Here is a 17,426-nt window from a genome sequence, read left to right on the forward strand (position 1 = left end):
ACACGGAGTGTGATGATGACGACGACGATGATGATGATCCTAATCCATAAAACGATTCCCCGGCGCCAAAGATCTCAGACGAGGACGCACGGACGGACGGACGGAGGATCGCGGATCCTTGCACGAATCTCCTCACCATAATTTATTGCCATTAATTTTAAACCACAAAATCATAACCTATTCACAATAGGCAAAGACACAAATATTCCCACGTGTAGCCTCTAACAGACTGTAGGGGCAAGTGCTCTTAGCGAGCAGCAGCTATGAAGGCCGGCACGGCACACGAGGGAGTAGGTGGCCAGCGCCACCACGCCCGGCCGCCTTTGTCTCCCCAGTGGCGATGTTTACTACATGGGAATCGATCCCGGGTCGCGCAGCGAAGCACTAACCGCTCCCCACCGATTTACATGCACACGGGTGTACATACACACACATATGCGTGTACATACACACACACACGCGCTCACTCTCCCGGGGGGTTGAAGGAGGGGTGACAATTGGCGGGGTCCCAGATTCGAATCTCCCGCGCGACGCCAGACACTAGACGTTTGACGGAAGCGCGGCGATTCAATTGGCGATGATCGGTCGCTCGTTAAAAGTTATTAAAAAAAACATCCACCCAGCCCCGGCACACTACGTCCACTACCACACGTCAGGGTCCGCAATCGAACCCACGACCTCCTGCGTTCCAGGCGAGGTAGTCAACATCTCCTAGCCACTGTGGGCATCATGGTCCAAGATCGAACCCATGACCTCCTGTATACCAGGCGAGGCAGTCAACATTTGGAGTTCGGGTCTGGGATTGAACCCACAACCTCCTGCATACCAGGCGAGGTAGTTAACATCGCCTAGCCACCGGGGGCGTCAGGGTCGGATTCCAACCCACAACCTCCTGCATACCAGGCGAGGTAGTTAACATCTCCTTGCCACCGTGGATGTGAGGGTCTGGGATCGAATCCATGGCATCCTGTGTACCAGACGAGGTAGTTAACATCTCCTAGCCACCGTGGATGTGAGGGTCTGGGATTGAACCCATGGCATCCTGTGTACCAGGCGAGGTAGTCAACATCTCCTAGCCACCGTGGATGCGAGGGTCTGGGATGGAACCCATGGCATCCTGTATACCAGGCGAGGAAGTTAACATCTCCTAGCCACCATAGAGTTACAAATGATTGGCCTGTGTGCCAGAGGAAGCCTCTTGGCTATGGCTTTGTCTCATCGGTGCCCTTAAGTCAGCGGCTCTTATCCTGTACAGTGTAGTGCATAGTGTATAGTGCAGTGTAGAGTGATGATGCTCGTAACGAATATATTAAAAATAATTATAACTATAAAAAGTACTTGAAACCTAGTAGTCGAACGAAGGCAAATGGAGAGTACAATTATAACAATCACATATTCATTTCGCAGAATAAAAAGCCCTGGTAGAATCATTAGAATCAAAATGTTTAAAAACAATCATTCACAAAATTTACAAAATTCATGCTTCTCCATTCTCCCATGGAGAAGCAAAATGCTCCTTCATGGAATAAATAAAAGGTGACCTTAGTTAATTAAAATAATCAAACAGTTAATAATGAAAATTAATCAAAATCAGTGTTGTTATGACAATTCTATCGTTTAAATTTATTCAAAGTTGCGCATTTTTACGTGACGTCACATTTCTCAACCCCCTCCCCTCCCCCCCTCGTCACACATCGTCACAAATGTCTGACCCCCCCTCCCCCCCTAGGTGTGTGACATCATTTATGGACGGGCCCCGAGTATCTTCGAGAACACGTGTCCGTTTTTGTTTACGATCAGAGGAAACAAGAAGATGCTCGGTGTAGTCGGCACTTTGCTTCGTTCATCATTGAGTATTTTTTTCTTTCAATGCTTTGCTTAATGTGCCCTTTTTTCCTTTCAAAGCGTGGACGGGTGCCCAAACGCTCCTGAGAGGCCTCCGTCTCTCCATGGTGGTGGTGGTGTGCGGATTTCACGGATCCCTGTCGGGGAAGACGTCGCTCAGGAGGCCGCGGAGCTTCTTGTAGGTGTCGCGGGTCTGCCACAGCGCCTCCCACACGGGCACCGAGATGCCCGCGTGCTTCTCCAGGATGCGCGTCACCAGCTGGCTGGCGGCCTCGAATCCGCCGTTTGCGAAGGACACCGCTCGGATTTGCTGGAGGTGACAGAAGACACCAGCAGGCGGCAGTAGCAGCAAGCTCGTGCGCCAGGTCACGTGCGTTGCACTCGTGTGTACGTGTGTGTGTGTGCATGTCAGTGTGTGTGTATATGTGTCAGTGTGTGAATGTGTTAGTGTGTAATTTGTGTGTCAGTGTGTGTTTGTGTCTGTGGGGAGCACTGCGCTACGAACCCGGCGACCTGGGTTCGATTTAATTTGATTCTGATTCCCGCTTACGGCCAACATCAGTGACGATTATTTGAACGGGTCCTGGGCCTCCCCTAGGTCGACTCAGCCTAAAATGAATACCTGGTGCGGTGAGTAAATATCGCTACTAGGGAGCCAAAGGCGGCCGGGCGTGGAGCTGGCCACCCACCCTCTCGTTCCGGCCTTCATAGGTGCTGCTCGCTAGACTCACGTAGTAGTGAGTCGTCTGTCACACGCTATACTCAAGTTATAGTGAAGAGTCTGTCACACGCTAGGCTCACGTTGCAGTGAGTAGTTTGTCATGCAATGTACTTGTGTTGTAGTGGGAGAAAAGAGAAAAAAAAACGTGGCAGAGTGAAAATCCGGTAGTGCGAACTCGCGTTAAACGGGTTACTCACTGCACATTGACAGCGTTCATTGCTGCATTACAATGACAGACACGTGTCCGGTAGGGCCCGGTGAAGAGACACTTACCGATATCTCCGGCGGCGTCAATGTCTTTTTTGCATCAAATTCAATGAGCAGGGGCGTCAAGTTGCCTTGCAGAGCTCCCACCAACGTGGGTAACTCCGATCTGATCTTGTCAAAGAGCTGCTCCGGACTCTGGGGGCTGACGCATCGACTCTTTGCAGCTTCGGGGGCTTGGGGAGCTGTCTCCTTGTCTTGGGATGCGAGGTGGGAGAGAAGGGTTGACATGACAAGTGTTTGTGAGATGAGGAGTTGCGAGTTTTTGCTCCCACGGCCATTCAACGGCACCCCACACCCCACCCACTTTTGAACAACTCAGTGGCTAGAAGATGTTAACTACCTCACCTGGTATGCAGGAGGGCGTGGGTTCGATCCCAGACCCTGATGCCACGGTAGCTAGGAGATGTTAACTACCTCTCCTGGTATGCAGGAGGTGTGGGTTCAATCCCGACCCTGATGCCATGGTGGCTAGGAGATGTTACTGTAACTACCTCTCCTGGTATACAGTTTCATGGGTTCGATCCCGGACCCTGATTTCACGGTAGCTAGGAGATGTTAAATACCTCGCCTGGTATTTAGGAGGTCGTGGGTTTGATCCCAACAATGACGATGCCTGCTGATGTATATTCCGAGGCTGCGTCTCTCTCTCTCTTTCTGCTCGTAATGGTCACTGCTTGCATTTGCCTCCAAGTCCTCTGACTTTTCCCCTCCACATTTAGAATCGACGTCGCCATGCGTCCGGAGTTTTTGGCTGCTATTGATGTCCACACGATCACGACGATAATGATGATGATGATGATTCTACAATCAGCCATTTCGTTGTACTGCTATCATTCGCGATAGCCAGTAAACTTCTGACAAAGAGCTTCTATGCAGCTAAGTAGTGGGAAAATTAAAAAAATAAGAGATTTTAAATATGAGAATAGGGTTTCCCCTTTTTTCTGGTAACAAAACAGGCGTTAAGATGCTGAAATAAAACAAAAAAGGGTGTTAGACCGGAGGACGCCTTTTGACGTTTTTAGACGAGGCTCAAATGAAAGTTGTCTCTGGTGTGAACCAATCAGTTTCAATGCACATATATTATCAGAGTTTTTGTTTGCATTCTGACCACAAGTTTTGTTCATGCAGACGTGATTCATTGTAAAAGTTTTCAGATTGTAGTTTTAACATCTTAAAAAGGCTGTTTTGTTGCCAGAAAAAAGGGGAAAACCTATTCTCATATTTTAGTGCTGGCAACGGAGGTCCCATAATGTAGATTTTAAATCGTTTTAACCATGTTGACTTTAAGCAAGACTGCAGAAATTCATTATTTTTGGGTCTTTTGGTTCAAGTCACGTAGATAAGTTCAAAGAAAAAAAAAACTACGACGTTTCGATCGCAACACAAGCAGTCGTCTTGAGGAAGACGTGACTTTTCGTACCATGTTGGCAGAACATTTCGGCCAGGTATTTTGTGAGTAAAAAAAGAAGTAATAAGTGTATCTCACCTCGCCATTGGACCATTCTCGTCCAGACGTATTTCTCCTGCTTGCCCCTCTTCGTCAGGGCGAGGAAGACCTCCTGGAAGGCGCCGTCGAACGAGACGTGAAAGAAGTTGTTGTCGCTCGGCGGGTTCTCCATCGTCAGTTCCTGTGCGGACGAAACGGGCGGCCAAAAAAGAAAAATCAGAAGAGGATACCATCCCCCCCCCCCTTCTCGCGCATCGTTGACGGCTGAGGGTTCTTTTCGTGTACCAGGCAAGGGAGCCCAAGATATCACAATGGTGTGTAAGCTCTTTTCGTTTGGTTTCAGAAAAATATGATTTATTTATACTGGAGGAGAAATCCCATGAGGTCGTGGGTTCGATCCCAACCCTGATGATGCCTTGCTGCTCCATATTTGGAGTTTGTGTACCAGGCGAGGGAGCCCAAGATATCACAATTGTGTACTACTATTTTATTTTATACCTACGTGACATTACCGAAAGAACCAAAGAGTATGGACTCCTGCAGTCACGAAAGCTTCAAATCAAGATTGTGTACTACTGTTTTTTTAGATTATTAATTTGGGCTCCAGGGGGAAAAATACACGGGTCAATAATATTTGTCAAAATCTCAACGCTCGCAGTTTAATCCGCAGGTTGGACGAACTGCTCGCGTGGCTGATTGCGAGTTAACCGTAGTTGAAAACAATCGCTCGCTCGACGACCTGAACTCGACATTTTCAACCGCAGACGAAAACGGGAAGAGCAGCTCACCTGCGGCTGTATCAATTTCGTGGTGAAGTCGCAGCTCAGCGCGTAACGTTTGGCCACCACCAGCGTGTTGTCCGACTTGGGAGGAATGTTGTAATACTCGTAGCGTTCTTGCAGCAGCTTCCTTTTCAGGCGCTGCGAAATCAAACGGGTTCACGGTGTCAGATCGCTTCCCACCGCCCCCGCCCCCCTGCACGCCTGCCAAACAGTGCCGACTTGAGTCGCTCAGGGTCAGGGGGGTTGCCGTCCGATTTGATGACCCGTCGTTTTTAACGACCACAAACAATTATGCAAGACGCCAAAAGGCGGACGAGCACGGGGGCAGTTGCGCAACGCCAACGCATCGGCTGCTCGGCTCGTGCAGCTATATTTGCAGGATATTTTTTTCCAGTATCAATAACACAGGAGGTGTAATAAACTTCAAAGGCCAAATAGACAGTGATTATCACGACAAGGCACCAGCGAGTCTGCATTAACCACACAATCATGCTAGCAGTAAAACTCATTGATTCTAAAGGCGGAGGGGAAATAAAACCAGAGCACCCTTGAGGAAAAGAATCCATGCAACCACCACGGGAAGAACATGCAAAGCTCAAGTATACAGCATGCGACAGCATTGGACTCGACACCACAGCATACCTGCATGCCAGGCGAGGTAGTCAACATCTCCTAGCCAACGTGCGCGTTAGGGTATGGGATCGAACCCACAACCCTCCCGTGTACCAGGCGAGGTAGTTAGCAAATCAAAATCGAACCCACAACCTCCTGTGTACCAGGCGAGGTAGTTAACATCTCAACATCGAACACGACCTCCTGTGTACCAGGTAGTTAATATCTCCTGGCCGCCGCATTACAGTGAAACGCGTTGTAAGTGTGACAACCACACCTCAAGCTAAGGACTCGCAGCCACGTGGTCCACCAACACACGGCCATCTTGTTCTATGGTCCACCAAACCATTACAACAGCAATAACTGCAGTGAATTTTCGATTATCCCCGTACATTTTATGCAATTACTGGAATAACGGCGGACCTGAGATTTTGACATGAAATATTAACTCATGGATTTGGCCTTTAATAAAACAAACCAGTTTTACAACATTGTTATTCTTGTAAATGTTTATTGCATGTGTTTCTCCAGCTAATCTGGAATCCACGTGATTGCCTCAAAAGTATAGTTGCAATATCATTACAATGTGGTGGAGTTTTATCGATGTCTAATTGGCTCTGGATTTGCTATCCACTCAGTGGGGCAGAGTTTGATTGATGTCTGATTGGCTGTGGCTTTGCTCTGCAATTAATGGGCCGAGTCTTATCCTGGACAGGAGTCAGGAAAGTGTTATCACTGAGTAACCGTGCAACATCGATCTGATATTAAATCTAAACAATAAAAATTGTCCGCTGTGCTTCATTTTGAGCGATTTATCCGATCATTTATTTTGTGAGTTTACATTTACGAAACTGTGCGATAGCAGGAGAAGCTTTGACGTAATTTATGCCTTTACTTTCGGCTTTCCTTGAGATTTCCGCGGAATAACGGTGACACTTTTGGATTACCCGCGACTCTTCAATCGCCCATCGGCCGCCCCCCCGTCCCCGTTATCAAGCGCGGACAAACAGAGACAGTCTCCCGCGATCGACGCTGCAAAAGGGCAAAACTCGACTCACTTCGATGTTGGCGTCAGCGTAGGGGACCACGTGCAGCTGTAGCTTCGTGAGCGAGCCGGGAACCTTGAAAACGAGCACGGCCGCGTGCACGTGGTACACGAGCCCGGGGATCCACCGGAGCACCGCCGTGAAGATCGACAGCGACGACGTGAGGACCCTCACGTGCGTCTCCGAAACGCACTGCGGGTCTCTCACGTCGATGTTGCCGTCCCTCGTGTGGAGGACTTTTATAGTGGACGTATGTTTACAGCCTGGGGACGGGAGAGGGGTCGCAGCGGGATCATGCTACTCAGAGACTCCTCAGCACTGCACCATAGACTCAGTACTGCACCATAGACTCAGCATTGCATGATAGACTCAGCACTGCACCATAGACTCAACGCTGCACCAAAGACTCAAGACTGCACGACAGACTAAACACTACCCATAGACTCAACACTGCTTTCCATAGACTCAACGCAGCACCATAGACAAAACACTGTCCATAGATGTAATACTGCACATAGACTCAACACTGCACATTAAATGTTTGAGACCGTGAGCATAACGAGACAGCTGAGATGTTAACTACCTCTCCTGGTATACAGTCATGGGTTTAATCCCGTACCCTGATTCCACGGTAGCTAGGAGATGTTAGCTACCTCTCCTGGTATACAGTTTCATGCGTTCGATCCCAGAACATGATGCCCACAGTGGCTAGGAAATGTTAACTCCCTCGCCTGTTATACAGGAGGATCGTGGGCTCGATCCCAGACCCTGATGCCCACAGTGTCTAGGAGATGTTAACTCCCTCGCCTGGTTTACAGGAGGTCGTGGGTTCGATCCTGGACCCTGACGCCACGGTGGCAAGGAGATGTTAACTATCTCGCCTGTTATACAGGCGGTGGGTTTGAGCCCGGCCTTGTATATTTGGAGTCTGCGTGTCTCTCTCTCTCTTTCTCTCCTCATGATGGTCGCGTAGATTCTTCTCCGGGTCCTCCGGGTTTTCCCTCCACATTTAGAATGGACATCACACATTGAAAGTATTTGACCGCTCCTATAAATGTCCACGTTCTAATCAACTTTGTTGAGCTATCATACCCAGGTCGCTTATGAACAATAAGCTATACAACTCAGTGGGCTTTAACACCTGGTAAAAATAAAACGTAGTTCAGTCTTTTGTTTTATCCACAATAAAGTTATTTTTTAATGTTAATATAAATGTGTTGCTAACCCACCACCACCTCCCAACATAGCCAGCGAGTGAGCGGTTTGTGTCACGTAACACAAAACGTGCCAATTTTAGTTACTAATTGACTACTTAAGCACTAACCGCTTGTGTGTGTTGCAGAGCAAAGCCACAACAACATTTACACAATTCGAGTACGCGAAATGTTTTTCGGTTTTAAATTGCTGTAGTACCCAGGGCCGTCCATAGGGGGAACAGGGGGAGAGGGGCCAAATCCCACCGTGACTCCTCCCCCTCCCGTGATGCCTTCAAACTAAACTCCGAGCAAAACGGTGACATCGTCGAATATTTATTTTGTTCACAATGATGGTTAAACTATTTCAACTAAACTATGAAACTAAACTATTAACCATTTAAAGACCCCACTACACTGTAGCTCTTTTTCAGAAGCGATCCGTCATTTACAAATGATAGCATAAAGATCTCCAAAATCATGAACAAACACAAGATCCAGGTTCGATTTAACAGAGTACATGAAATTCGTGATCTGATCCTCATGATGACGATCGCTTGTGTTGTGATCATAACGTCGTAGTTTATTATTCATTTTTGTTTGTTATTTTCGGCAGAGCCTCAGCCAATCACACATCAAACTCTGCCCAACTAAGTGGACAGCAGAGCCTCAGCCAATCAGACGTGACTTTACCGAAAGACCGAAAGAATATGAATTCTTGCAGTAACGAAAGCTTTAAGTCAAGATGTAAATGATAGCAGCTTAACGAAGTGCACTGATATCTTTCGATTTAAAGCTTTCGTGACTGCAGGGATTCATATTCTTGGTTCTTTTGATAAAGTCACGTAGAAGGAAAAAAATAATTTAAACATAATAAAATACAATTCTCACGACGTTTCGGCCACAACGCAGGACGGCTGCTTGCGTTGTGACCGAAACGTCTTGAACATTTTATTTTATAATGTTTTATTTTTATCATTATATTATTTCCCTTCTATGTGACTTTACCGAAAGAACCAAGAATATGCACTGATATCATCATGGTCGTCGTGTGGACGTTTATCGCAGCAGCCAGACACTGTAAACGTGTCACACTGATTCTAAATGTGAAGGGGGAAAAAAGAACAGAGGAGGACATGGAGACAAATCCACGCAGTGACCACCATGGGAAGAGAGAGAGACACACAGATTCCAAATAAACAGCAGGCATCAGGGTCGGGATTGAACTCACGCCCTCCTGTATACCAGGTGACGTAGTTAACATCTCCTAGCCACCGTGGTGCTCAATTTATTTCGCCAATTCTCACTTGCCAAGGGTCCGAGTGGCATTGTGACTCAACTGACTCGTGCCTAAAATGCGATGAAACTCAAGTGACTTGCGACTCAAATGACTTGCGACTGAGATGACTCGCGACTGAAATTTGATGCAACTCAAGTGACTTGCGACTAATACGAATTGCAATTCAAACGACTTGCGACTTAAATGACTCACTATTCAAATGAGATGTAACTCAAGTGACTCGTGACTCAAACGACTCGTGACTCAAGCGAACACAGTGACTGTTAACGACTCACGACCGAATTGGCGGTCAGCGAATGGATAGTGCGTGTGGGCTGCGTTCGTTGTAACAAAGCTTACGCTTCAGGTCGAGGTAGTGCGGGATCATTAGGGCACGAAGGCCGCCGTCGCAGCCATCCCAGTTGATGTCAAACGTGGAGCTGATGGGGACGAACTGCTCTTGGAACAGCTCGGCAGGCCACTCCCTCCAGCCGTAGCGAAGCCGCCCGGCTGCGCCCACCTCAAAGATGAGATCGGTGGCTTTGCAGTGGAAGGTGCCGCCTGATGAAGCGTCGAACCTGCGAGGAAAATTTAGCGTAGTAGTGTAGTGTATAGTGTAGTGTATAGTAGTGTAGTGTATAGTAGTGTATAGTGTATAGTAGTGTGTAGTGTATAGTGTAGTGTATAGTAGTGTATAGTGTCGTGTGTAGTGTAGTGTATAGTAGTGGATAGTGTCGTATATAGTGCAATGTACAGTAGTGTATAGTGGCATGTATAGTGTATAGTGTAGTGTATAGTGTTATAGTGTATAGTAATGTCGTGTATCGTGTAGTGTATAGCAGTGTATAGTGTCGTGTACAGTAGTGTATAGTGCTGTGTTTATTGTATAGTGTAGTATAAAGTGTATAGTGTAGAGTATAGTGTCGTGCAAAGTGTAGTGTATATTCTTAATTATGGAGCTTTCGTGACTGCAGGAATTATTCTTTGGTTCTTTCGGTTAAGTCACGTCTATTTTAATTTATTATTTTATCTTTAGACGTGACTTAACCGAAAAAACCAAAGAATGTAGTGTATATTGTTTAGTGTATAGTGTTTTGTTTTGTGTATAGTGTAGTGTATAGTGTGTAGTGTTTAGTGTATAGTGTAGTGTTTAGTGTACAGTGTAGTGTATAGTGTAGTGTTTAGTGTAGCTTTCCACTCATTGGGTTGATGTTTGATTGGCTGCAGCTCTGCTATCCACTTAGTGGGCTGAGATTGATGTCTGATTGGCTATTGGTTCTGCTGTCCACTTAGTGGGCAACGTGTTCTGCTGGGCGGGAGCCAGGAGAGTGTCACCACTTAGCACGTGCATCATTGATCATAAGTTGGGTTTTGCCTATACGAGTGAATATAACATGTACCTATACACACACTACTATGTACTAGAATACCCTACAACATTACTAAATACTGTTATATTACAAAATAGAACTATAATACAATATACTACTGTATAACTATATACTACTATATTGCAAATATTGACTTAAAGCGTTCGTGACCGCAGGAATTACAATATAGTGCTGTATTACTACATACTACTATACTTCCATAAACGACTTTATTACTATACATCACTATATTACTTTATACTATAGACTACTATATTACTGTACACTACTATGTTACTATACACTACTATATTACCATAAACTAATATATACTATACTACTATACACTACTATACTACCATATACCACTGTATTACAATACACTACATTATGACTATATACTACTATAGTACCAGATATTACTATATTACTACTACACAATGTAAGAGTGTATAAAAAATGTTTATAAATGTACATTAATGTCTAATGAAGTACAGCACTGTACAGTACATTATTCACTAATCATCGATAGCATCCGGCTCAGACAGAACACTATAGATTATTATTTTTAATATATCAGAACACTATAGATTTTGATCACTACATTATAACGTATTCTTTGGGTCATGTAGCTAAGTTCAAATTAACAAAAATAAAATAAACAGACTGCCTGTCTTCAGCAGCTTTCCCACTCTTTTTTCCTCCTGATGATGATTGTGTTGTGATCGAAACGTCGTAGTTTTTTGTTTATTTCGTTGTTATTAATTTGAACCTCATCTACGTGACTTTACCGAAATGCCCAAACAATACGAATTACTGCGCAAGTCACGAAAGTTTTAAGTCAAGGTTTATATTAGAACGCAAGAGGTATTTTCTTTGGGACTCGTTTCTAGCACTGGCGATAGAGTTACACCCTCAAATCCACTTCGACGTGATGACTGGGGCGGTGTCTTTTAACTCTCCGCATCCGCGCCCCCCGTGAGTGGAGCGAAAGTACGAGTCGCAAGGTGCAAGCGTGAATCGGGGGCGGGTGGTCGGTTTGCGTACCCAGCGGGATCCGAGTACTCTGCGTCACAAGTAAATCATCGTGACCGGACCGACCACGCCCACCCACTCATCCACCACATCCCGGCACGAAGTTGTACGAGGGTTTTTGGTGCGCTCACGAGTAGGCGTCGCCGGAGAAATCTGGCGTCACTGCGGTGACGGCGCAGCCCGCCATCGCCGTGATGACGCCGTCGCGCTCAGTCAGGCTCGGTTCTTCACTTCGAGAGGTCTACGGAAGGCGACGGTGAGGGAGCAGGGAGGGGGAGCATACGGTGACAGCAAGGGAATGCGTCCATTAGTTCGTGCCTCAATCCGCTAGTCCTGGTGAGGGTCACTGCAGCAGCAGCAGCGTGTCGTGTAGGGTGGTCCAGACCTCCCTTTCCCTGGCGACAGACTCGAGTTCTACATTACTATACACTATACACTACACTATTATACACTACACTACTATACACTACACACTACTATACACTACACTACTATACACTATACACTACACTACTCATCACTACTATACACTACACTACTATATACTACACTACTATACACTATACACTACTATACACTATACTACTATACACTACTATACACTATACTACTATACACTACTATACACTATACACTACTATACACTATACTACTATACACTACACTACTATACACTATACTACTATACACTACACTACTATACACTATATACTACTATACACTATACTACTATACACTACACTACTATATACACTACACTACTATATACTACACTACTATATAATATACACGAAAAAAACACTACACTACTAAACACTACAATACACTACTACAATATACACACTTTCTCTCAACACTTTATCTCTCTTCACTTTATCTCTCTTCACTTTATCTCTTTTCACTTCATCTCTCATCACTTTCTCTCAATAGAAGTTCAACAGACACGTGCAACATACACGTGCAACATACACACTCAACGTCAAGCAAGGACTTCACGTTCTCCCGTTGGAATATGGATGGGTCCACATTGCTACGAGTTCTCTGCGCAGGGCGCTTGTCCGTGTGTCCAGGAGGTACGTGTGGAGAGGCTCACCAGCATCTCCGGTGGCATTTGGTTCTCGTAAGATCTGAGTTTAACCCTGCAAACAAGGACAAAGATCACCCACAGTGAGGCCCTAACAGACTGGTGGGTGGCCGGTGCCACGACCTTTGCCTCCCCACTGGCGATGTTTACGACACCATCACCGCTACACCAGGTACTCATTTGAGGCCGAGTCGACCTAGAAGAGGCCCAGGACTGTGGGCCGGAATCGGCCGGAGTTTGTAGCGCTAAACGCCACTACACCACCGCTCCCCATTCGGCTGCAATCAGGTCACCAATTTCTCCACTAGGTACGTAGCTCAGAGCGGAGCAGAGTTGAACCCTGCCCACGCGCCTGCACGCACCAATGCCAACACCCGCGCCATTCGCCACTAAGTGGCGGTGACGTCACCACAACGCTTGTGCCAGGCTATGTGCACCTTGAGGCCACGTGAAGTGTCGAACGCCCGCTGGCAGGAGGTCACGGGGCAGACCCAGCAGATGCCACGTGTCGACTGACTGAGATGACTAGCCGATGCACCACCTGTGCCCCCTACTGTGCCAACTTGCTGTGCTTTAGCAACACGGCGCTCCGCTTGTTGTTGTGAGCGTCGCTCCTCCGACCTCCGTTGTTGTTGGAGGGCGACTGCCTCCAACTGCCCAGTAGCAGCATCCTTCACGAGCCTCCTCCACAGAGGCCGATCTTGACACCGCTGGTACCAGTCATCGGCAAGTTCACTCAGCTCCACATTTTCCTGTACCACATCACTCCATCTCTTCTCTAGCCCGTGCCGCGCCCGTTTAGTCACCTCGATCCGACCGAACAAAAGCTGTTTCGGCATGCGGTGGCTGGGCATACGGGCTACATGACCCAGCCAACGCAGCCTTGCCTGCCGGAGGAACTCACCAATGAGACTTTGTCCAGATCTTAAAAGGATTTGTGAGCTCCTCACACAATCCAGCCTGGTTAAACCCAGGATGGATCGTAGGCAGGCCAGCCTAAATGTTTCTAACCGGCGAAGGTGTTCCATTTGGGGGGTCCACCTTTTGCAAGTGTGGAGAAGGGAGGGAATGACTGTGGCAGAGAAGACCTGAAGCTTCGTGCAGCGCGAGAGACCAGGCAGTTTCCACACAACGTTACGCAACCGATGAAAAGATAATGCCACTCGACTGATTAGGAGTGAGACCTCTGCTGTCAAACCAGAGTCAGTCATGAGCACACTGCCCAGGTATGGGAAACGTTCCACTCTCTCCACAACTGCCCTATCACCAATTGGGAGTTGTGGGGGTGGAGTGTCCAATGGTACAAAATACCCAGGCAGGTGCTTAGTTTTGGTGGGGCTGATGGTAAGTCCCCACCTCTTAGTGGCAATCTACAGGTTCAGCAGCAGCGCCTCCAACTCCTCCTCTGAGTGAGCGGCAATTACCAGGTCATCGACATACATAACGTGGTGGAGCAATAGGGAGCCATCCCTTGACCGCACCCAGGCATCGATCAGCCTCTCATTGTATCTGTACCAGATGGAAATTCCTCCGGTATAGCTATTGAAGGACCTCACAAACTACCATCATGAAGGTCCTCAATGATCGTGAGCAGAGGGTCAGGGACCCCGAAAGCACGAAGAACAACCCAGTGCCCAGGCCTACTGATGGCATCAAAGGCCTTGACCAGGTCAATAAAGCAGAGGTGTAGGTTTTGTGGGAATTCCCTACACCTCTGCTGTAGCAGAGGGACAGAAAAAATGGCATCTCTGCAGGACCGCCCTTTCCTGAAACCGAATTGGGGCGCCGCAAGCCTCTCCTCATTGTGCCTGGCAAGGCGATGTTGAATAATCATTGCCCCACTTTGTGAACGAGTGCAGAAGCGTGGCCACCACATATACGCCTGATGAAGCTAGCTGTAATTACTGGCAAAACGTCGTACTCAGACTGTAAATGGTGTGGCTGGGCTCTCCAACACACCGGTGTGCTGTACTGGTAGACTACACTATACACTGCTACACACTACACTACACATTATGCACTACACTACATTACACAATACACTACACACTACTATACACTACACTAGATTACACTATAGACTACACTATACACTACACTATATGCTAGTGCTGTACCGGTACACTACACTATACACTACACTATACACTACACATTATACATTACACTACATTACACTATACACTACTATACACTATACACTACACTAAATTACACTATAGACTACACTATACACTACACTATATGCTAGTGCTGTACTAGTGACGAATTGGCACGTTCTGTTTACGTGACAACCCTCACTAGTTGGCTGTGTCGGGTGGTGGTGGGTTTTAACGACGCAACATTTACATATTTACGCGATCTAACCCAAAAAGCCTCTATTATGGATGATATTGGTGGTGAAAGCCTGCCACGTGTCAAACTGACACCCCTCCCACGGACACTCAAATGGCCAGCAGAATAGAAACTTTTCACCGAGTCCTGAACTGGAACTCTTGAGATGGAGATTTGCATCTCACTCGGTCACTCGTTTTATGGGTAGGGTTAGTAGCGGTAGGAGTAGTGTTATTAGTGGTAGGGGTAGTTTTAGTAGTGGTAGGGGTAGAATTAGTAGTAGTAGGGGTAGTGTTAGTAGTGGTAGGGGTAGTGTTAGTAGTGGTAGGGGTAGTGTTAGTAGTGGTAGGGGTAGTGTTAGTAGTGGTAGGGGTAGGGTTAGTAGTGGTAAGGGTAGAGTTAGTAGTGGTAGGGGTAGTGTTAGTAGTGGTAGGGGTAGAGTTAGTAGCGGTAGGGGTAGTGTTAGTAGTGGTAGGGGTAGAGTTAGTAGCGGTAGGGGTAGAGTTAGTAGCGGTAGGAGTAGTGTTAGTAGCGGTAGAGTTAGTAGTGGTAGGGGTAGAGTTAGTAGCGGTAGGGGTAGAGTTAGTAGCGGTAGGGGTAGAGTTAGTAGCGGTAGGGGTAGTGTTAGTAGTGGTAGGGGTAGAGTTAGTAGTGGTAGAGTTAGTAGCGGTAGGGGTAGAATTGGTAGTGGTAGAGTTAGTAGTGGTAGTGTTAGTAGTGGTAGAGTTAGTAGTGGTAGGGGTAGAGTTAGTAGTGGTAGAGTTAGTAGTGGTAGCGGTAGAGTTAGTAGTGGTAGAGTTAGTAGTGGTAGAGTTAGTAGCGGTAGGGGTAGTGTTAGTAGTGGTAGGGGTAGAGTTAGTAGTGGTAGGGGTAGAGTTAGTAGTGGTAGGGGTAGTGTTAGTAGTGGTAGGGGTAGGGTTAGTAGTGGTAGGGGTAGTGTCAATAGTGGTAGGGGTATTGTTAGTAGTGGTAGGGTTTGGGTTAGTAGTGGTAGCGGTAGTTAGTAGTGGTAGCGGTAGAGTTAGTAGTGGTAGGAGTAGTGGTAGGGGTAGTGTTAGTAGTGGTAGGAGTAGTGGTAGGGGTAGTGTTAGTAGTGGTAGTGTTAGTAGTGGTAGGGGTAGTGGTAGTAGTAGTCGAAGTATACACTCACTCACCCACTCACCCACGCACTCATTCTCCCACTCACTCACCTACTCACGCACCCTCTCACCTACTCACACACCCACCCACTCACTCACCCACCCACTGAGTCAACCAATTAATCACTCACCCACTCACCCACTAACTCACCCACCTACTCACTTACTCACACACTCACCCACACACTTACCCACTCACTCACCCACTCACTCACCCAATCACTCACCCACTGACTCACCAACCTGGTGGTTTTAATGTTTGTTTACGGGAATTCTGATGTCCGACTCTGTAAGTGAGGTTCACTCCATCGCCCAGGATCTATCCACTGCTGGAAGAATGCCCCCTCACTTATCAAAGCAACAACCCACCTACCAGCACAACCATCACAACCATCACCACCACCACAACCACCCACCCAACCACCCATTCACCACCACCACAACCATCCAGCCACCATCACCACGATCACCACCACAACCGACCACAACCACGCACCCAGCCACCACCACAACCACAGAACTAAAAGGAGGAGCCTCGCTGTACCAACGAGGTTTCATAATTTCAGCTTTTGTCTTCTTCTCCCGTTCACCCCCAGCCCCCCCCCCCCCCCCAGGTCACATTGACCCACCTGGTACCGACATCTCTCACGTGCGCAACAAAGACCTGATCCGTGAACGGGCTGCCTCAAGCCACGCCGCCTCCGCCTCCTCGTCGCTGCCATCACAGTCAACGTCGACTCTATCACCGTCGTCGGGCGGCGGCATCCGACTTATCCCGCTGGGCGATGGAAAGGACTCATTGTCGATGTCCTCATACATTGTGTCACTGCACCACCTGCATTCCACAGAGGTCCAGACGGGACCGGTCCAATTCCCGACAGAGGAATGGCAGCCTCTCATCTCCACACACACACAGACCTCCCATAATATATTTTTTTTCGAGTTAGATTGTGTAAATATATAAATGTGCCGTTCAAACCCGCCACCAGCCGACACAGCCAACTTGTAAGGGTTGTCACGCAAACAGAAGATGCCAATTCGTCACTAGTACAGCACTAGTGTGTAGTGTATAGTGTAGTGTATGGTGTAGTGTATACTGTAGTATACTAGTACAGCGCACCTGTGTGTTGGAGAACCAAACCATAACATTTACAATCCGAGTATTACATTTCGTCAGTAATTACAACTAGCTTCATCAGGCGTAGATGTGTTTACCACTCTTCTACACTCTTGCGCCACGTGGGGGGGGAAGGGAATTACTGAGGCAACGTA

At 47.3% G+C, this 17,426-nt stretch overlaps 1 protein-coding gene across 2 annotated transcripts; it reads right to left on the reverse strand.

Annotated features, from left to right (window-relative positions):
- Window positions 1-213: 213 nt before the first annotated feature.
- Window positions 214-16,986, reverse strand: LOC133339709 (uncharacterized). Of its 2 annotated transcripts, XM_061547862.1 has the most exons (9): window positions 16,819-16,986; window positions 12,691-12,736; window positions 11,729-11,838; window positions 9,553-9,770; window positions 6,733-6,983; window positions 5,069-5,200; window positions 4,320-4,461; window positions 2,840-3,027; window positions 214-2,155 (listed from the first exon to the last, which is right to left on the reverse strand). In XM_061547862.1, the coding sequence occupies exons 1-9, from the start codon at window positions 16,971-16,973 to the stop codon at window positions 1,973-1,975; spliced, it is 1,425 nt and encodes a 474-aa protein (XP_061403846.1). In that variant the 5' UTR covers window positions 16,974-16,986; the 3' UTR covers window positions 214-1,972. The 2 variants fall into 2 exon arrangements, with proteins under 2 accessions (XP_061403846.1, XP_061403847.1); XM_061547863.1 differs by lacking the exon at window positions 12,691-12,736 and having other exon boundaries at window positions 16,819-16,926.
- Window positions 16,987-17,426: the final 440 nt, after the last annotated feature.

The sequence above is a fragment of the Lethenteron reissneri genome, unplaced genomic scaffold (assembly GCF_015708825.2).
Source record: "Lethenteron reissneri isolate LAM-NWPU_2019-01 unplaced genomic scaffold, ASM1570882v1 scaffold_212, whole genome shotgun sequence".
NCBI lineage: Eukaryota > Metazoa > Chordata > Hyperoartia > Petromyzontiformes > Petromyzontidae > Lethenteron > Lethenteron reissneri.